Raw genomic sequence first — 17,706 nt, 5'->3', positions numbered from 1 at the left:
CTGGAAGAAGGCAGAACACTCAGTTTCTAAGTTGATCAGTTCTAATCAGCACAAAGGGCCAGGAAACTTCTTCTCAGTGGCTAAAAAAAGTCCCTTTCCATGCTGACTGGGGGGCTATAGGATACCAGGGACTAAGGTCAAGGTCAACTTTGGAACACAGCTGTTCAAGGCAATCCCCAGCAGCTAACAATGGACAACATGTACTGATGCTAGTCATTTGGGCCAAAAAGAAAAAAGCCACTTTTGCAATGCCTTCGAAGCCTCATCTCCTAAATGGAGTTTCTGACTCACCACAGATGAGCAAGCAAATAATTTGCTTTACACCAGGGTTGGGGAACCCTTTTCAGCCTAAGTGCTATATTCCATTCTAGGCAACCTTCTAGCAGCCCCATGCCAGCAGTAAGCAGAAGGAGAAGCAAAAATGGGTGCAGGAACAAATGCTAACACTCACTCTCACTCACTCACTCACTCACTCACTCACTCACTCTCACTCACACACACACACACACACAATCCTCCATCCAGGCAAGCTAAAGGCATTACCAGAGTCCATGGACACATTCCAGCCAGGTAGAAACACTTAAGGAAGGTGTGTAGCAGGGAAGACATTTACTAATCTTTCCCACTATACCTTCCTCAAACAGTACAATCCTCAGGTGATGAAATGTCAAATTTAGATCCCACTCTTCACCATTAACTGATTGCAGAGGACTTTTTCTGTGGAATCTCCTCACCACAGACGTGTGGCTGCCACCTTCCCATACAGCTTTCAGTGAATGCTGAAGATGCGCCTCTTTGCCAGGCCTTTGACACCTGAAAAGTGTGTGCTTTCAGGGCCCACCTTATTCCTGGGACTGCAATTCATTTTAGACTGTTTTAAATTTTGAATTTTGAATTGCCGTAACCAGCCCCAGGATCTGCTGGTAAAGGACAGGTAATAAGTTTAACAACAACAACAACAGGAAGACGAGGAGGAGGAGAACCCCCAGACTGTGAACCTGGTCCTTCAGAGGCCCATCTCCCTCCAGAACAGGTCATTCACCTAATCCTCAAACCCAGGTTCAAGTGAAGAGTTATAAGAGCAGAGCTGGTGGACCAAATGTTAGGTCCATTCTCAACGAGCATCCCAGGAAGTAATGCCTCTTGTGACTAGGAGAAAGGACTGCAAACCTTTTAACTTTCCTCCCTAGAAAGGAAGGAAACATGGAGGGAGAGAGGGGTTCCCTCTTCCATAGGAACTCACCTTATTTCCCCTCTGGCTGCCCTTGAAACGGTCATCTTTCATCAAGCTGGACAGGACAAATTCCATTTTCATCTCTGAAACACTGGAAGGCGAAAAACAAGGGATGGAAAGATCACTCATGTTTTGTTTTTTAGCACATATTTTATTAAATCATGGCTGGAAATGGCACTTTAAAAATAAAATAAAATAGTGCTACATCAAGGGTAGCCCAAGGTAATGTCATTCAGGTTCTGCTGTGCTATAATGAAGGTGTGTGGCTTCATTTTTCAGCCTGAGGGCCACATTTCCCTTCTGGGAAACCTTCTGAGGGCCACATGCCAGTGGTGGGCGGAGCCATGAGTAAGAAAGCAACAAATATAAACATTACCTTTCTACAGTATGCTAGTTTCTATAGAAATACACTCTTCCTTTATCCTCCATTCAGGTATTTCACACAAAATAGGTAAAGGTACCCCTGCCCGTATGGGCCAGTCGTGTCCGACTCTAGGGTTGCGCGCCCATCTCACTTAAGAGGCCGGGGGCCGGCGCTGTCCGGAGACACTTCCGGGTCACGTGGCTAGCCTGACGAAGCTGCTCTGGCGAGCCAGCACCAGCGCAGCGCACGGAAACGCCATTTACCTTCCTGCTAGAAAGCGGTACCTATTTATCTACTTGCACTTTAGGGGTGCTTTCAAACTGCTAGGTGGGCAGGAGCTGGGACCGAAAGACGGGAGCTCAACCCGCCGTGGGGATTCGAACCGCCGACCATGCGATCGGCAAGCCCTAGGCACTGAGGTTTTACCCACAGCGCCACAAAATACCAGGTGCTTACTCTATCTATTATCACAGGGCGGTTTACAACATAAAAACACATTACATAATGGGGGGGGGGGACAAATAGCTTACCCTCACACACACACACACACCAGACACATTTAAGAGGGCATAGATTGTTTCATCAGCCAAAGGATTGGGAGAAGAGGAATGTTTTTGCCTGGTGATGAAGGTTATTTAATGAAGGTGCCAGATGAGCTTCCCTGGGGAGAGACTTCCACAAATGGGGAGCCACCACAGAAAAGGCCTGTTATCATGTTGTCGCCCTCTGGGCTCCTCATGGGGGTTGGGCACAAGGAAAGGGCCTCAGATGATGATCACCGGGTCCAGTCCAGTTCATATGGGGAGAGGCAGTCCTTGAGGTATTGAGCTCCTGAGCTGTTTTAAGGCTTTATAGGTCAAAACCAGCACTTTGACTTGGGCTCAGAAACTAATTGGCAGCCATTACAGTCAGGTCAGGATTGGCATTATATGATCAAACCATCTTGCCCTGATGCTCATGTGTTCACACACACACACACACACACACACACTCAATCCAAAATGCCCACGAGCCTGTAAGGCACACCAATATTGTCATCTCCCTATTGCAGATGGGAAGGACCAAGAGAGAAGTGTAGGGAAAGTAGCTACAGTCCTTCCTCATAAATGAGGCCAAAATGTTTACCTATGGTTTCTGAATATTTCCCTTTTTGTGAGGTAGGAGGGATGGAATGTCTTTGAAATGCTGCTATTGTTGTAGGGTTGCTAGCACTGAATCCCACAACTCCTGCTTTAAGTTCAGGCTAACCACCAAGACATCCCCTCTCTTCCCTTCCTCCTTCCAGCAATCCTTCTGAGGACAGACCCTGCATCCATTTTACAGAGGGTAAGAACCACCACTGATGGCAGCTTGGTCGGTTTGCTGCTCATCAATGACGGCAGGCACACCTGCAGGCTTAAAAAAATTACAGATTCATAATACAGTGGTACTTCGGGTTACAGATGCTTCAGGTTACAGACTCCGCTAACCCAGAAATAGTACCTTGGGTTAAGAACTTGGCTTCAGGATGAGAACAGAAATCGTGCTCCGGCAGAGCAGCAGCAGCAGGAGGCCCCATTAGCTAAAGTGGTACCTCCAGTTAAGAACAGCTTCAGGTTAAGAACGGACCTCCAGAACGAATTAAGTTCTTAACCCGAGGTAGGTACCACTGTAATTCCTTTTTAATATTATGAGAGGCAAATCACGTGTGAAAAACAAAATTGTTCACAATTCCATATAGTCAATAATCATTTAAAAATTATTATTATTTACTCATTTCCTATCTTGCCCTTCCTCCCTAAAGAGCCCAGAGCAGCAAACAAGAGACCAATCCATAAAACCCTCACCCAGTGTCCTGGGTATCAACTCAGTGCAACTGGGTTTTGTAGTTGTCATCATATACACACACACACACCTTTAAAATTTAGCTTCCTTTTGCATCCACATGGAATGAAACTGACATTTCAAAGGAGAAATAGACAAGAAAAGTGGAGGGGAAGTCAGCACTAAAGTGTAATTTTTCTTTTGCTGTGTGTGTGTGTGTGTGTGTGTGTGTGTGTGTGTTTGCTTATGTCTCTCTTGGTTCCTTCGATTGAGACTTGCGGTTGTTTGGGGGTTGCGGGGGAGACGGGTTGAAAAGGATTGCATTGTTGTAAGAACAGCACAGGGGCTTCCTCGCCGACAGCTCATCAGACAATTGCTTTATTTCCTAACAGCTGCCTAACGAAGTTTATAAAAGAAAGCGGATCCCCGTGAAGGCATGAAGCCCCCCCCCCCCACACACACCAGCTTCAGCCCCTTTTTCTGTGACGTGCTCCCTGCTGAGTGAACGAAGTTCGCTTATATGCAAGGTTGCAAGCTGGCAGCATGCCAAGCGTGAGGAGAGAAATGGCAGGGGTAGCAGGAGTAATTTTGGGGGAGGGGGTGTTATCTTTATATCTCCAGGAAATCACTGTCAAGTGGGGAGGTGGGGGGAAGGCTTTGACATTTTCATTCACAAATGTGTCAGAGCAGTGGGGAAAACACCACTTCTTCTTTTTAAAAAAAAAAAGAAAGAAAAGCGCTCTGCCATTCATATCTTAATTTTATGACTTAATATAATCAAGAAGAACCAAAAGGGGGTTATTGAGATCTAGCGCAGTGGTGAGGAACGATGGATCTGGACCATGTTTCCTCAGAGGGCAGTCCTGCCAGGCTTGGTGGGCCTTACTCCCCCAGGGTAGCCTGTGCCATGAATCACAAAGTTGTTGGTTTTGTCTCTTGCCTCTGCTATGAACTCCTAAGAATATAAGGAGGGCCCTGCGAGATGAAACTCAATTGTCTGTTTAGTTCAGCATTGTCTTTCCACAATGGTAATCAGATTCCTCTGGAAAGCCCACAAGCAAGGGCATAAGGGCATCAGCCCTTTTCTCACTCCTGATTCCCAGGAACTGAGCTAGATGAACCAAGGGTATGGCTCAGTGCACCCGCTTTGCATGCAGAAGGTCCCAAGTTCAATCCCCAACATCTCCAGGTGGGAGAAATACTCCTTGTCTGAACTCCTAAAGAGCTGCTGTCGGCTAGCACAGGTCCTCACCGCAGGGCTGTCCACACAGACAGAGTCTCTCTTCGTAATGTACTTTGCTGTACCGTCCATCCAACACAGCCAAGGGCATCAAATGGAATCATAGTTCTGTAAAAGTGATTCTTAGTAAGGCAAGTGGGAGCTTTGTCAGGTATCTGGCTTGGGCATGCTCCATTTTGATAAGTGGGAACCATGGTGAGCTCTTGGTAAAAGCAATCACAGTTAGATCCCTTTCTGCATCGGACCTAAAGAGACAGTCTCTTAAGTGCCTCTTATCCATCTTCATGGTCACCTGAAGATCTTGTAATTGATATTGGGACAAGAGGCGTTGGATGCCACTGTCAGCTAGCATAGACAAAAGTGAGCCAGAGGGAGGAGCAAGGGTCTGACTCAGTAAAGCAGTTTCCTATCTAACATTTCATCCTGCAAGAACATTCTGCTGCTAGAAGCCAGTCTTGAACAAGATAAAGGGGAGGGGGGGTGAAACTGCTGAATTACAGCTTATCAGGAAGTTCAGTTCCATTACCTGTGGCCTGAATCTGTTTTTAAATCCTGCTATAGGTATTCATTGGTTTACCAATGCCTGTATGTAAGCGATGCTGCTGCTTTCTGAGCAATGACTGTATATAATTTTACCAAAAATGTACTAGAAAGAAAGAACTTATTCATGCAGCTCATAGTTAAACCATGGAATTACTCCTGCAGGAGGGAATGGTGGCCGCCAACTTGGATGGCTTTCAAAAAGCATTCTGAGTATCGGTTGCTGGAAACCACATGGAGAGAAAGCGTTCTTCTATCCAGGTCCTGCTTTCTAGTTTCCCACAGGCATCTTGTTAGCCCCTGTGAGAACAGGATGCTGGACTAGATGGGTGATTGGCCTGATCCAGTAGAGCTCATTCTATGTTCTTATGTACATTTAAGCTTTATCACAGTATGTGGATTGCATTACTCAGAGCAAACTCATTGAAGTTAGTCACGTCCATCAATTTCAGTGGGCCTACTCTGAGCAGAACGAGCACTTACAACAGTCTTGTGTTTCTTATATTGTATAATATATCCATATGATGACACTGCTAAATATAATAATAGTATTTCATGCATCCGATGAAGTGGGCTCTGGTCCACAAAAGTGGTACCTAAATTTGCTTTTTTCCTCTTCCCTCTCCATCACCTTTTCCTTTTCTGTTGCATCTTTTAGATTTTAAATCTTTGTGTGGGAATGGTCATGTTTTAGTTGATTGTATGTAAATTGTGCTGGGACTCTTTTCACCTGAAGAACAGGACACAAATGCTCTAAATAAATAAAAAGACTAACAAATTTATTACAACATAAGCTTTCATGGACTTAGAGACCAACTTGTCAGACACATAAAGCAATTTGTTCACGTTAGTTAGCTCAGAGCAAATTGTTATCTGCCATGAATGTGCCCAAATCGTATTATTACTGTTGTCAGTTACATCAGTTCATTAAGCTTATTAGTTTAAAAAGAGACAAGAGGCAGGCGACCAACCTTTCAGAAGGTGGTGGAACAGCTTTGCTTTCAAAGCACAATAGTATATGCGCCAGACCAGCACATGGCCATTCTTCTGCCTCGTTTCCCACACTGAAATTGTCAGGATAAATTTCCACCAGGCTCCATTTATGAACGGAAAGGGCAATTAGATTTGATGCCACGTGTTGCCCTGGGCTTGGAACTGTCTATCCGGATCTGATCTGTAATCCATTAAGCCCACAGCCTGCTATCAGTCCCTTCTTACTTACACACAGGGATAATCCAGTTCCACATAGATAACTATCACACAGTAAGAAGCACCTACCTGTCCTAATTAGGCTCATAGATTCTGAAATGAGGACTTTATAAACACTCCACTAACCCAAGGTCCTGTCCCACAAAGGGGTCCTGACTCCTGTCCCCTTAAGATTTCCCCCCAGTCCTCCTGGGAGATACTGGGAGCCTTTTCTGACTGGGGTGGGGAATTTTTTTTACAGCTCAAGGGCACATTCAATTCTGGGCAACTTCTCAGAGACCTCACACCCATGACGAACAGGGCTAGAGGCAAAAGTGGGAGGAACAACAAATGCAAAAATTCACCTTTGTACAATAGGCTAGCTTACACTCTCTTGCACTCCCCTCTCTATTACTGTTGCTGCCATTGATAGTAATGAAATCCCAGCATTATCTATAGAAATTGTGGAACACTTTAGAGCTACTGAACCACCTAATCCTATACAGCAAATTGATTATCCTAGGCCAGTTTATCGAGCCAAACAGCACCATCTATGAAAAAGAGTGAAGTAGCAGGACGCTTGGTGAGATCTCAAGACTTGCAGGAGTACAATAAATATTTAAGAAGAACCCCCACCCCCACCTCCAAACACACACAGGGGGCATGGAATTGTGGTGACTGACTTCTGGTGAGAAATGGTGGGGAACTGAGATCGAGTGGGGAGATGGAATGGATTATAGTGTTAGAGGACATGACTGGCTGGCTGGCACCCTGAACAGGAAATCACCGCACTGCAACTTTTTGTTGCAGGTTTCACTTATATGGAAAAAAAGTTACTACGTCAGCGAAGATGGGGCCTCCCATCAACAGAAAAGCTTTACACATACAAATCCCGAAGGCATAACCCAACAAGTCTCCTCCTCTACCACATGTTGTAACTAGCGAGTACTCTTTTCACTTTTTACTCAATTATGAGGCCACCTCCTATTCTGTTTCTCTTCCTATTCTGCAGCCTCTCTCATACCTCCATGTTCATCTTTGTCCCCATTTGCATGCCTCCCCTGCTGTCCTTTTCTGCATCTCCTCCTTTGCACTCCCCCATTTTCATCTGCACCTTCTCCCCCTCCTCTTTGCCTCCTTTTACCCCTTGCGAACAGACCACCACCATTTCCACACCACCTCCTCCCTATTCTCCTACATCTGCAGATTTATGTTCCTACAAGTTTAAGATGAATAGCATCTTAAAAGCAAGCTTGTTCAGTTAGAGAAGGCTAAGTGATGGATGGTGTACATACATGAGTGTTTGCTTGTTAATAAAATACTTGCTGTAAATTACTGCATTCTATTTGGAACTTCATCTTGAAGGCAACATTTGCTACCAGGAGTGAAGTGATATTTTAGCGCTATTTTATCACTCACCCATGTGGCAGCTGAGGAAAGGAAGAGGGGGAGCTTTGAGTAAAGCAGGGACATAAGGACAATGAGAAGGAAAAAGTTGCAGTATAAAACAACGGCAGAGGTTTGAATAAGGCATGGATAGAAAAAAACACTGAGAGGAATGAAGTGGTGGTCTTAAGCATGATTTCAGCCCAGCTAGAAAAGAACTGAGAACAGCTTTCTTGTGTAAGCTTTTTGGTGTTGGTTTCTGTGTTTTAAAAAATATCAGTATTTCTTCCTCCCCAATCTATTCAAACCTCTCCTGTTGTTTTAAACCTTCTCGCTTCCATGCAATGGTGTCTATTAATGGACTATTAATAACAATAACAATTAATTATTATAAGTAATCGGTTGTGTCCAACTAAGTTCTACTCTGTATTGCCCTACTGAAATTAATGGGCCCACATTAGTCATGTCCACCAATTTCAGTGGGTCTACTGTGAGTAGGACTAGCACTGGTTTCATCATCATCATCATCATCATCATCATCATCATCATCTCATCATCATAATTTCTCCCGTATCGGTCTCTACAGCCACAGCAGGCGCTGCAACCTTCCAATAGCTTGCCTTTACCCCCAAAGGCACACTCCTCCATTGTCTCCCGAGACACAAGGATGCCAACCAACTGAGAATTTCATTAATTCTTTTTTTGTAATGATTTTTTTAAAAATCTCTTTGAGAATCATACTTCAGCTGTCATTAAAAACATCCTTCTAAAAAGAAGGTAGCAACTACCATCCATTTGTAATGAGACACAGCAGTGCAGATACCTTATTATTGGTTTAGCTGGGAAGTTTGGTTGGAGAGGAGAGGAGTGCGGGGGGGGGGGAGTTTGTGACTCACTTAATCTTGCAAGAAGCCAGGAAGTTGACATATTCCGCCTCTGAAGGTGCAAGGATGAGCAGGCTGTTCCCGTGACTGCCAATCCGAGCAGTCCTCCCAACACGGTGGACGTATTCGGCAAGCGAAGCTGGAGGATTATACTTTAAAAAAGAAAAAAGAAAAGAAAAAATAATGTGCGAGAGAGAGAGAGAGAGGAAGTTTAGAGAGTGGAGGGGAAGAGAAGGAATTAGCAGATTGCATGGGTGGTTAATTATCAGAGAGAGTGCTGTGTCTGAGGTCATTTAGAAAAATAAATCCCAGGTCATATCAGCTTCCTTTTCCGAGGAAAGAAATGGCTTATCAGAACCCATCATCCTCATATCCCCGCAACCATCATTCACAGCTACAGTGGTAACAAGGGTTTTTTTGACATATGAATATGACACATTGGCCAAGCTGTCTTCTCACCAATTTTTTTAAAAAACAAATTTTGTTTCTATGCGGGGGGGTGGGGGCATTAGTGACCTATTTGCTTCCTTTCTTAATATGCATCAGCTGCTCACCATAGGCGCGAGACAAATAATCCGAGAGAGCGCACCTGAGTTGGTTCCCCTTAAAATTATATTGGCTTAAGTATACAGTAATTGGCTTGCTTAAAGCTCTCCGAGACCTGCTACTCAGCAGAGAGATGCATTTACATAGGCTTAGCTTTACAGTGTCATGGCATTTGATGGCTGATTCACACATTACACTGCTACCGTATATGTACCGTACACTGAGTGCACGCTTCAAAAATGTTAAAAAATGACAAACCGGGGGAGGGGGGGAGCTGCCTTCACACATGCAAGGTCAAATCCTTAGGATGGACTACTACACAGGGCAATCACTCATATGTGCGGATCGGGTTTCGCAGACCGACTGATCGGGTTGCCTCCCCCCAAATCATTTCAAAACACGCATCTTCTTTTTTGCAACAGGTTCCAGTTTATGCTTTTAATTAGCAAGCAAAGGAATCAAGGGCAGAGAACTCAAATGACACCTGAAGGTGAGTGTCATATTGTAGCAGCACCATATTTATTAAATTAATTTCTGAACTGCCATCTTGGGGGGGGGGGGACGGACGAGACTATATGTAGCTGAGTGCCAGAGAATCTGCTCTGCACACAGAAACTTCCAGGTTCAATCCTTGGAATTTCCTAGCAGGGCTGGGAGATACCCCAGTCTGAGGGGAGAGGAGATAGCCACCTTCAAATATCTAATGGGCAGTCACATGGAAGATGGAGGCTTGTTTTCTCCTGCTCTGGAGGCTAGAACCTGAACAAATAGATTCAAGTTTCAAGAAAGGGCATTCCGACTAAACACCAGGAAGAACTTTCTGACAGTAAGAGCTGTTCAACAGTGGAATGGACTCCCTTGGGTAGTTGTGGACTCTCCTTCACTTGAGGTTTTCAAGCAGAGGTTGGACAGCCATTTGCCATGGATGCTTTAGCTGAGATTCCTGCATTGGAATCTAGACAACCTGCAGGGTCCCTTCCAATTCAATGATTTTATGATTGCACGAAAACCTGGAGAGCTGCTGCTGGTCAGTACAGGCAACACTGCACTAGATAGATCAAGGGTCCCACTCCATATAAGGCAGCTTCCTATGTTCTTGGAAAGCACCTCACAGACTCCGTGGCAGGGAATCTGATTGGCATGCAGAAGGTCCCAGGTTCAATCCCCAACGGCATCTCCAGCTAGAGCTGGGAGAGACCTCTTGCTTGAAACTCTGAAGTGTTGCTGCCAGTCAGTGTAAACAGTACTTAGCTAGACCAAGGGCCTGAGTTAGAATAAGGCAGATTCCCATGTTCCTATCTAGTACAGTCATACCTCGGGTTGAAGTGGCTTCGGAATAAGTATTTTCGGGCTGCATGCTGCAGCGACCCAGAAGTAACAGAGCGCGTTACTTCCAGGTTTCGCCACTCGCGTGTGCAAAAGCAGGTTGCGTTTGCTTCTGGATGAGAATGGGGCTCCGGAATGGATCCCGTTCGCATCCAGAGGTACCACTGTATGAGCTTACTCTGCCGTTTCCTTATTCCCTCATCAGAAACCTAAAGACCGATCAGAGACAGCCCCGTTCCATCATTTTTCCCTGTGCCCTCTGGCACGCCTTCGACAGGCTGCAGGGCCACCCGAGACACACAGAGAGTAATCTAATTGCTTCCCACAGGTCTCTCCTCGGGCTTATCCGGATGACCGAGCCAAGCCTTCTGGACAAGCAGCAACTTCCCCAGGGTCTCCAACACACTGTCATCTCATATGGGGGGGGGGTCAACCTGCAAGCCAATCCTGCACCTGAAAAGAGGCATGACCATTCAGGAAGGAGGCAGCATTTATTTTATTTATTTATTAAATTTCTAAACCACCCTCTCTTATTTACAGGCCAGTGGAACACCTGCAGTTAGGACTGGCGAAAACATTTATGTTTAGAGGAGTATGTTGGTGAGATGCGCATGCTCATACATGGGGGCAAGTGTGTGCTTTGTATGCCAGAGGTAGGGAAGCTGAATGCAGCCTCCCAGGCCTCTCTGCCCTTGGACCCTCCTCAGACTACACCCCTCACTTGCCCTGATTTGAGCGGTTTTGCCTGGCTGGGATGTGTCCTTGCTCTGATGCGTAGCATAGGAAACTGCCTTACACGCATTTGGTCCACCTAGCTGGTGACTAGCAGCACATCTACAGGATTTCAGGATTTCATTCCCGCTCCCGCCCCCCCCCCCCCAATACGCTGCCTTGGGAAGGATATGTAGCTCAATCACAGAGCACTTGCTTTGCATGCAGAAAGTCCTAGGCTCAATTTTCCAGTTTCTCCTGTTAAGAACCATCCTGCACAGCAAATGACCTTTGGGAAAGAATTATGCCAGAGGCTGATTCTGGTTTTTAGATCTTGAGAGGTCTAGCTGAAAACCTAAGTAGAATCAACAAGCCTGATGCCTGCCCACTGCCCACTCCTGATGCACAACCTAGAGCTCTGCACCAGGTTTCCGTGATCCCTCCACCCATCAATCACACAACACACACATGCACAGGAAAAAAAGGAAAGAAAAACTTACCTGTACAATCCAGGTAACCTGTGGCAGGTCTAATCCACGAGCAGCAACATCCTTTGAAAAGGAAGTATGATGAGCTCAGTTTTTATAAAGGTTTACGTTCACTACATTTATTATGGTTTATCCTGTCATTCATCCAAGGTGTTCAGGAGCAAATTACCATCAATCAACGGTGGAGATGTTACACTAAACTGGGGTTTGACACTCTATGGGAAATTGGGGCGGGGGTGTAGAAAAAGGGGAGAACCTTAACCTCCAAAAAGCTATTGCAACAAAGAAGGAAACAATTCTAAACTCAAATAAGAACATCCTCTATAGACCCACAAAATGGAAGAGCTAAACAAAAATGCTAGCAAGGGCCCGTGAACAACAATTCCCAATAAGTTGGATAATTAAATCAAATAAATATATGCATGACCATATGTTCTTAAGTTGTTATATAAAAAGATATTTCAACCCAATGCACTATGAAGAATGCATATCCACAGCCCTTTAAATAACATACTTCAGGAAAAATACGAAAAAAGTGTAATATTAAGAATGAGTCCTATGCTCATTAACTCCCTTCTCCGCCTATATGCTTGATTTCAAGAAATGACACCCTACATCTGAACCAGCAGCTATGGTTTGCATTTTGTTTCTGAACACTAACTTAAAGCAGATTTAGAAAGGCAAAGTGCAAACCATTGTTTACTAGGAATTAACTCTCTTGAAGCCAAGCAGGAAAGGGGAAGTGTGTGCAAGCAAAGGAATTGTTCCCAGAGTAACAAACGTTTACACCTGAACCAAGCCAGAGGTGCGAGTCCAAACCTGTATCTGTCCCTTTGATCTCTGTGCTGAAGCCAAAGTTGTATGAGATACATTACACCCTCTTCCACTTTCTCTTGGACCTCTAGCTGTGAAGTCTACCTGGATACACCTTCTTGAGGGGCAAACTGGCTCATTTGTTTCTCCTGATTAATTAGCTAGCACCAGAAACTTCCTATCAAAAAATGGACTTACTTTAATAAACAGAAGCTTTCTTATTTCATACTGAGTCTCAGCCTGAACACTGTCTGTTTAAAGGTTTGCTCCAGCCATATGCCAACAAAACTTGGGATCTTAACAGCTGCAGAATCTGGGGTTCATGCATTCCTCAGCATGGAAACCTATACTGGCGGGTGAAAAATCCCTAACGCCAAATAAGAACACAAGAAAAGTCCTGCTGGATCAAGCCAATGGCCCATCTAAACCAGCCTCAAGTTCTCACATGGCCAACCAGAAGCTTCTAGCAAACCCACAAGGAGAATCCAACCACAAAAGCCCTCTCCAAGTGGAACTGCAATTAGCGATCACAAGTGTTGGAAGAGGATTTCCAATTTTTGTTTTTATATATATAAAAAAGCATAACTACAAAATAACACTTTCAATCCAGGTCCAACCCAACCTTAGTTGAGCTTTCCTTTCGTAGCGCCAAAAAAAAGGGGGGTGGGTTAAGGGATTTAAATTGGATTTGACCGATCGCTTCAGCTTATTAGATGCCATTATGCCAAGATATTGGATTTAGTTTTAAGGAGCTGCCAAGTTAAGAAGGGGGATTTATTACACCCAGCCGCGACCGGCGTCGAGTCGCCGCCTGTTCCCAGTCCACTTGATGAAGCAGATACACTGCCAAAAGAGGTTATTAGTTTAAGCAGATCAAGGCACAACACCATGCAAAGCCGTAATGAGTATGCAAATATATCATCTCTGGTTACAGCTCTTCGCCAGCATGGTTTTCGCTCTCTTCTCCAGCAATTAAAACCAGCTGCCTCCCAACACAAATCGCACTTGCATTCACTCACACCCCTCACGCATGGTCATTCTGATTCTGCAGGTGCAAGTGGAGCCACACCTGCACCACACATTTAAAGCACTATGATACCACTTTAAACAGCCATGACCTTTCCCAAAGAAGCCTGGGATCCGTTTGTTGTTAAGGGTCCTGAGAGTTGTTATGAAAACCCTATTCCCCCTCCCAGAGAGAAGTTTAACAATCAATTCCTCTTCCCAGGGCTCTCAGGCAAAGGCAATTTTTGTACTCCTTGTCTGCCCACCACTGGCACAAGGCCCCTGAACATTTGTCCAGAAGAGAAAGTGGCCCTTGGGTTCCTGTCCCTGGTTTGGTGCAACAAGACAAGGAATATTGAATGAGCATTGAAGCAGCTAGACCCTGGTGTCTCACACACCACCCTTTAGGAACTGGCTTCTAAAATGAGACACAACCTATTCATTCCTTGCCAAAATGGCGCGCTCAGTGGTCCTGGAAGCTGTATCCTCCTCTTAAACAAAAGTTCAGGTGGGTGGGGCAGTCTCAGCAGTGAATGTAATGCTGGAGAGAGAGGAAGAGGTTTCAGCCAGTAAACTCATGCCATGGACTATGTGCCCTGGGGCTTCAGAGTCCTCATCAGGCACAGAAGGGAATAGCAGCCTACAACTCCAGCTCCTACCATTGGCTAGCCGTTTGAAGCATCTAGATCGGTCAGGCCCACTATCAGTGCCCTGATTGGTGCGTTAGGGGAGGAGGTTAATTGAGAAGCACCTTCTACCCCAGGCTGGCAGAATGTATCCTCTGGGTTGGCTGGACTGGTATATTCTGCCTTTGCCTGGTTGAAGGAATGGGGCCCTTATGGCCTGTTTCAGATTTCATTTCAAGGCCTCACTCAGGCTTCGTCCTCCTTGGTGGTTTTGTGCTTGTTTTGAAGGGTGGTAGGACAGAGATCTTGAGTACTTGGAATGCTCATTTAACCCAAGTTCTCGCCACCAGTGTCCAGCCACCTTCTCTTCTCCTGGGAACTTTAGCCAAATGAGATGATTCAGTTGGTGTGTGATATCACATACACACACCATTAAGTTAAAGTCTCATAACATTTTATGGGAGTGCTGTTGCTGTTCGCAGAGAATCTGGCCCCATCTACACTATACACTTAAGCAACATCATACCACTTGAAACAGTCAAGCCCTCCCCCAAAGGACTGGGGGACCTGTCACTTGTTAAAGGTACTGAGAGTTGTTAGAGAACACACACCCACCCACCAATTCCCCTTCCAAACTTAAAATTCCGCGCATGTGTTAGCAATCAGTCCCTTTTCCTAGGGAACTCTGGGAACTGTAGCACCAGGAGGGAAATATGACTCTATGGAAACCTCTCAGCACCCTTAAAGCATGGTGGAAACTCTAGTTTGTTACGGGTGCTGAGAATTTAAAGAGATACCCTTCTGGAGCTACTCTTGTACAGCTGGCTAATTTCTTTATTATCCTCCATGCAGAAAAGCAAAGGTATTATTAGAGTTCAAAGACACATCTCTGCCAGGTGAAAAACACTGGAGAAGGATTTGAAGCAAGGTTGCTGAGAGGGTGTGGCCTGCAGAAAAAGAGGGTGTGGCCTGGGGAAAAGAGGGTGTGGCTTGTGAAGGGGTGGGGCCTGGGGAGACTCAATGACCAGACCCAAAGGCTGGAGTTTTCGCACAGGAAATAAAACAAAAATCAGTGAGCCTGGTGGCTTAAGAGGCCACAAAATTTCTCATCAGCAACCTTGCGATCAAAAAGGTCCCCTGTGAGCAAAGGCTGGGGGGTCTACATGCAGTGACTGGGACTATAAACACATAAAGCCCCCATTAGGTGGAGAAAGGAACAGCGGCACCCATGTCTTACCAGTAGTATGAGCCTCTAGATTGGCCTGGTATAAATACCATGAATGGCAAGTGCTCAAAGTTAAGTTTGCTGCACTTCCATCTCCACCGCTGGAGCTCTGGAGTTGAGGCAGGGGTGTTTTAAAAATCTTTCCAAATTTGGATCCTGTGTACAACCCCAATGTTCAGGACCCACCAACACCCCCAAGATTTAGGGACAGAAGAGAGAGAAAGAAATCTGATGAAGTCGTTCCTGAAAGGGCACTCAGTGGTGAGGCCTTGAAGGCCTTAGTCTTGACAATTGGCAGCCTCCGCAAGGCGTAGAAGGTGCAGATGGAAGGCAGCTCGTTCAGGTGCCAGGCTGTCAGTTGGATTAAAATGACTCATTTATTTACCAAAAAGAGGCACACACAAAGCGCTTTAGCTAAAACAGGGGGAAGCGAGAAAGAGAGGCAGAGTCGGGGGGTGGGAAGAGAGAGGGCCAAGCGGAAGGTAGGAGCTCTCATGACTTCCCAGCCTGCCAAGAGTCATTACAGCTGAGTGTCGAAAGCCATCAGCGGGGAAGGGACCCCCGTCGGCCAAGTGACAGATTGGGCTGCACGATTGGAGGAGGAAGGAGAGGGGGAGAGCGCAGAAAGCTGTCAGAGGGCGAAAGCGTTTGGCCGCGCCCGCCAGAAAACTGGCAGGATGAGTTAGCGTGATGGAGTTAACAGGCAAACAAATCTCCAAAATGATCTTCCTCTCACTGAACTTGCTCCCCCCCCCTTAAAAAAGCAGAGGCAGCTCCCTGAGAAAGGCAAGCAAAGAACTTCAGTGAAGGAGAAAGCACAGGCATTTCGCAAGAGAAGCCCTGGTCTGTTTTTCAAACGTTAATTGGCGTGTTTAGGGGGGGAAATTACAATTACTGCATAGGAACAGCATAGGAAGCTCTGGTGAGCCATCTAGCTCAGTATTGTCTACACCAGGGGTTATCAACCTTGAAGGTTTTCAGGGCTGCCTCTTGCAAGGTGCCCCAGACTGATTTTTCATTATTATTTTTACAAAAAGCAAGTCTCTAGCCCTTCTAGAAAGAAAGTTATACGGCAAAATGTGCAGGCACACACTAAGCGATTTCTGTGTGGCTACCTCCTATATTTTCCCTCATACTGAGGAATGCTCCTTGTTATTAGATAGCAACAGTGTGTGTGTGTGTGTGTGTGTGTGTGTGTGTGTCTGTCTGTCTGTCTGTCTGTCTGTCTGTCTGTGTGATGTCCATAATCAGGACCAACAGGGCATAGCTGACTTCCCATGGTAAGCATAGTTGTTGTGGTGGTTCACTATTCAATTCTGTGTTATGCTGTGCTCCACAGAAGTCCTTTTTGTGTCATGACATGCCCACTCCATGGCAGCCATTTTTTAACTGGCACCCCCAACACTCTCAAAATGCCCACTAGTCAAATAAAGTTTGGCTTTTACTATTAATTCCATAGTTTTGGAGGGGTGATTGCCATTATTGTTTTTGTGCCATAGAAACTGGCACAGGAAAATAAACAGGAGATCCAGGGGAAACATACTGGTTAGGACGGCAAATGGCAAACACAAGCTCATGGGACTCACACGCTCTAGAGAAAGTCTGAAGCATAGGCTTTATACTCCTCAGGAGAAGATAATTTTGGGACCTGAAGGCAGAAAATCCAAGCAGCTTTCCTTACTACTCAGATAGTAGGAATTCAAAATCAAAACAAAAAAAACCACATAAAAAGTCTTTCATTGGAGGTAGACTGCTGTAGCTGCACCAAACGGTCCCAAACAGTAGGGCTGGTCAATCCTGCTTGTTCAAATAAAGGGAGGCCAGGTTACTCCAGCATTCTGTTCTCACAGTGGCCAACCAGATGTCCCAATGGGAAGCCCTAAAACAGGACCTCAACTATGGCAACTGGAAATCCATAAGGACTAGCCACATTACAGCTCTGGCAATTGGAAATACAGCTGCCAATACCCAAGGGCGGTCTGCTGCTAAATATGGATGCTGAGGACAGACAAGAAGAGAAGGCTACACTCTTCCTTCTTGGTTAGTGAGCAAGTAAAGACACTGGAAATTATCAGCAGTGGGAGGGAATTAGCTGCTGGACCTTTGGGCCTGATCCAGTAGGACTCTTTGATGCCCACCTTGCTCCTATTCCCAAAACTTGCAACCATTTTCCAATTAAAAAAATAAACCATCAAGCAAAGCCACGTTATGGCAACCCAGAACGTCAGAGGTGGCCAGAACTTTTCAGCTCCAATGGCTCCTGATTGCTGTTAATTTACACATTTATGGTAGGCAGCCATCACTGAGACACACAGATTTCCCAGGCT

The 17,706-nt window shown here is 45.5% G+C and overlaps 1 protein-coding gene and 1 long non-coding RNA gene across 3 annotated transcripts in view; one reads left to right on the top strand and one right to left on the bottom strand.

Annotated features, from left to right (window-relative positions):
- Positions 1-17,706, top strand: part of LOC310836356 — a 61,776-nt gene that overhangs the window by 4,405 nt on the left and 39,665 nt on the right. The window lies entirely within an intron of this gene.
- DDX31 (DEAD-box helicase 31) overlaps positions 1-17,706 on the bottom strand; it is a 63,568-nt gene that overhangs the window by 26,531 nt on the left and 19,331 nt on the right. For both annotated transcript variants that reach the window (XM_083721392.1, XM_083721393.1), the window contains exons 15-17: positions 11,723-11,773; positions 8,652-8,791; positions 1,244-1,325 (exon numbers count right to left, since the gene is read on the bottom strand). In XM_083721392.1, coding sequence (XP_083577518.1) covers positions 1,244-1,325; positions 8,652-8,791; positions 11,723-11,773 — 273 coding nt within the window. The remainder of the gene's footprint in view (positions 1-1,243; positions 1,326-8,651; positions 8,792-11,722; positions 11,774-17,706) is intronic.

This window comes from Podarcis gaigeae (assembly GCF_964106915.1).
Source record: "Podarcis gaigeae genome assembly, chromosome: Z".
Classification (NCBI taxonomy): Eukaryota; Metazoa; Chordata; class Lepidosauria; order Squamata; family Lacertidae; genus Podarcis; species Podarcis gaigeae.
This window is presented reverse-complemented; position numbering and strand designations above follow the sequence as displayed.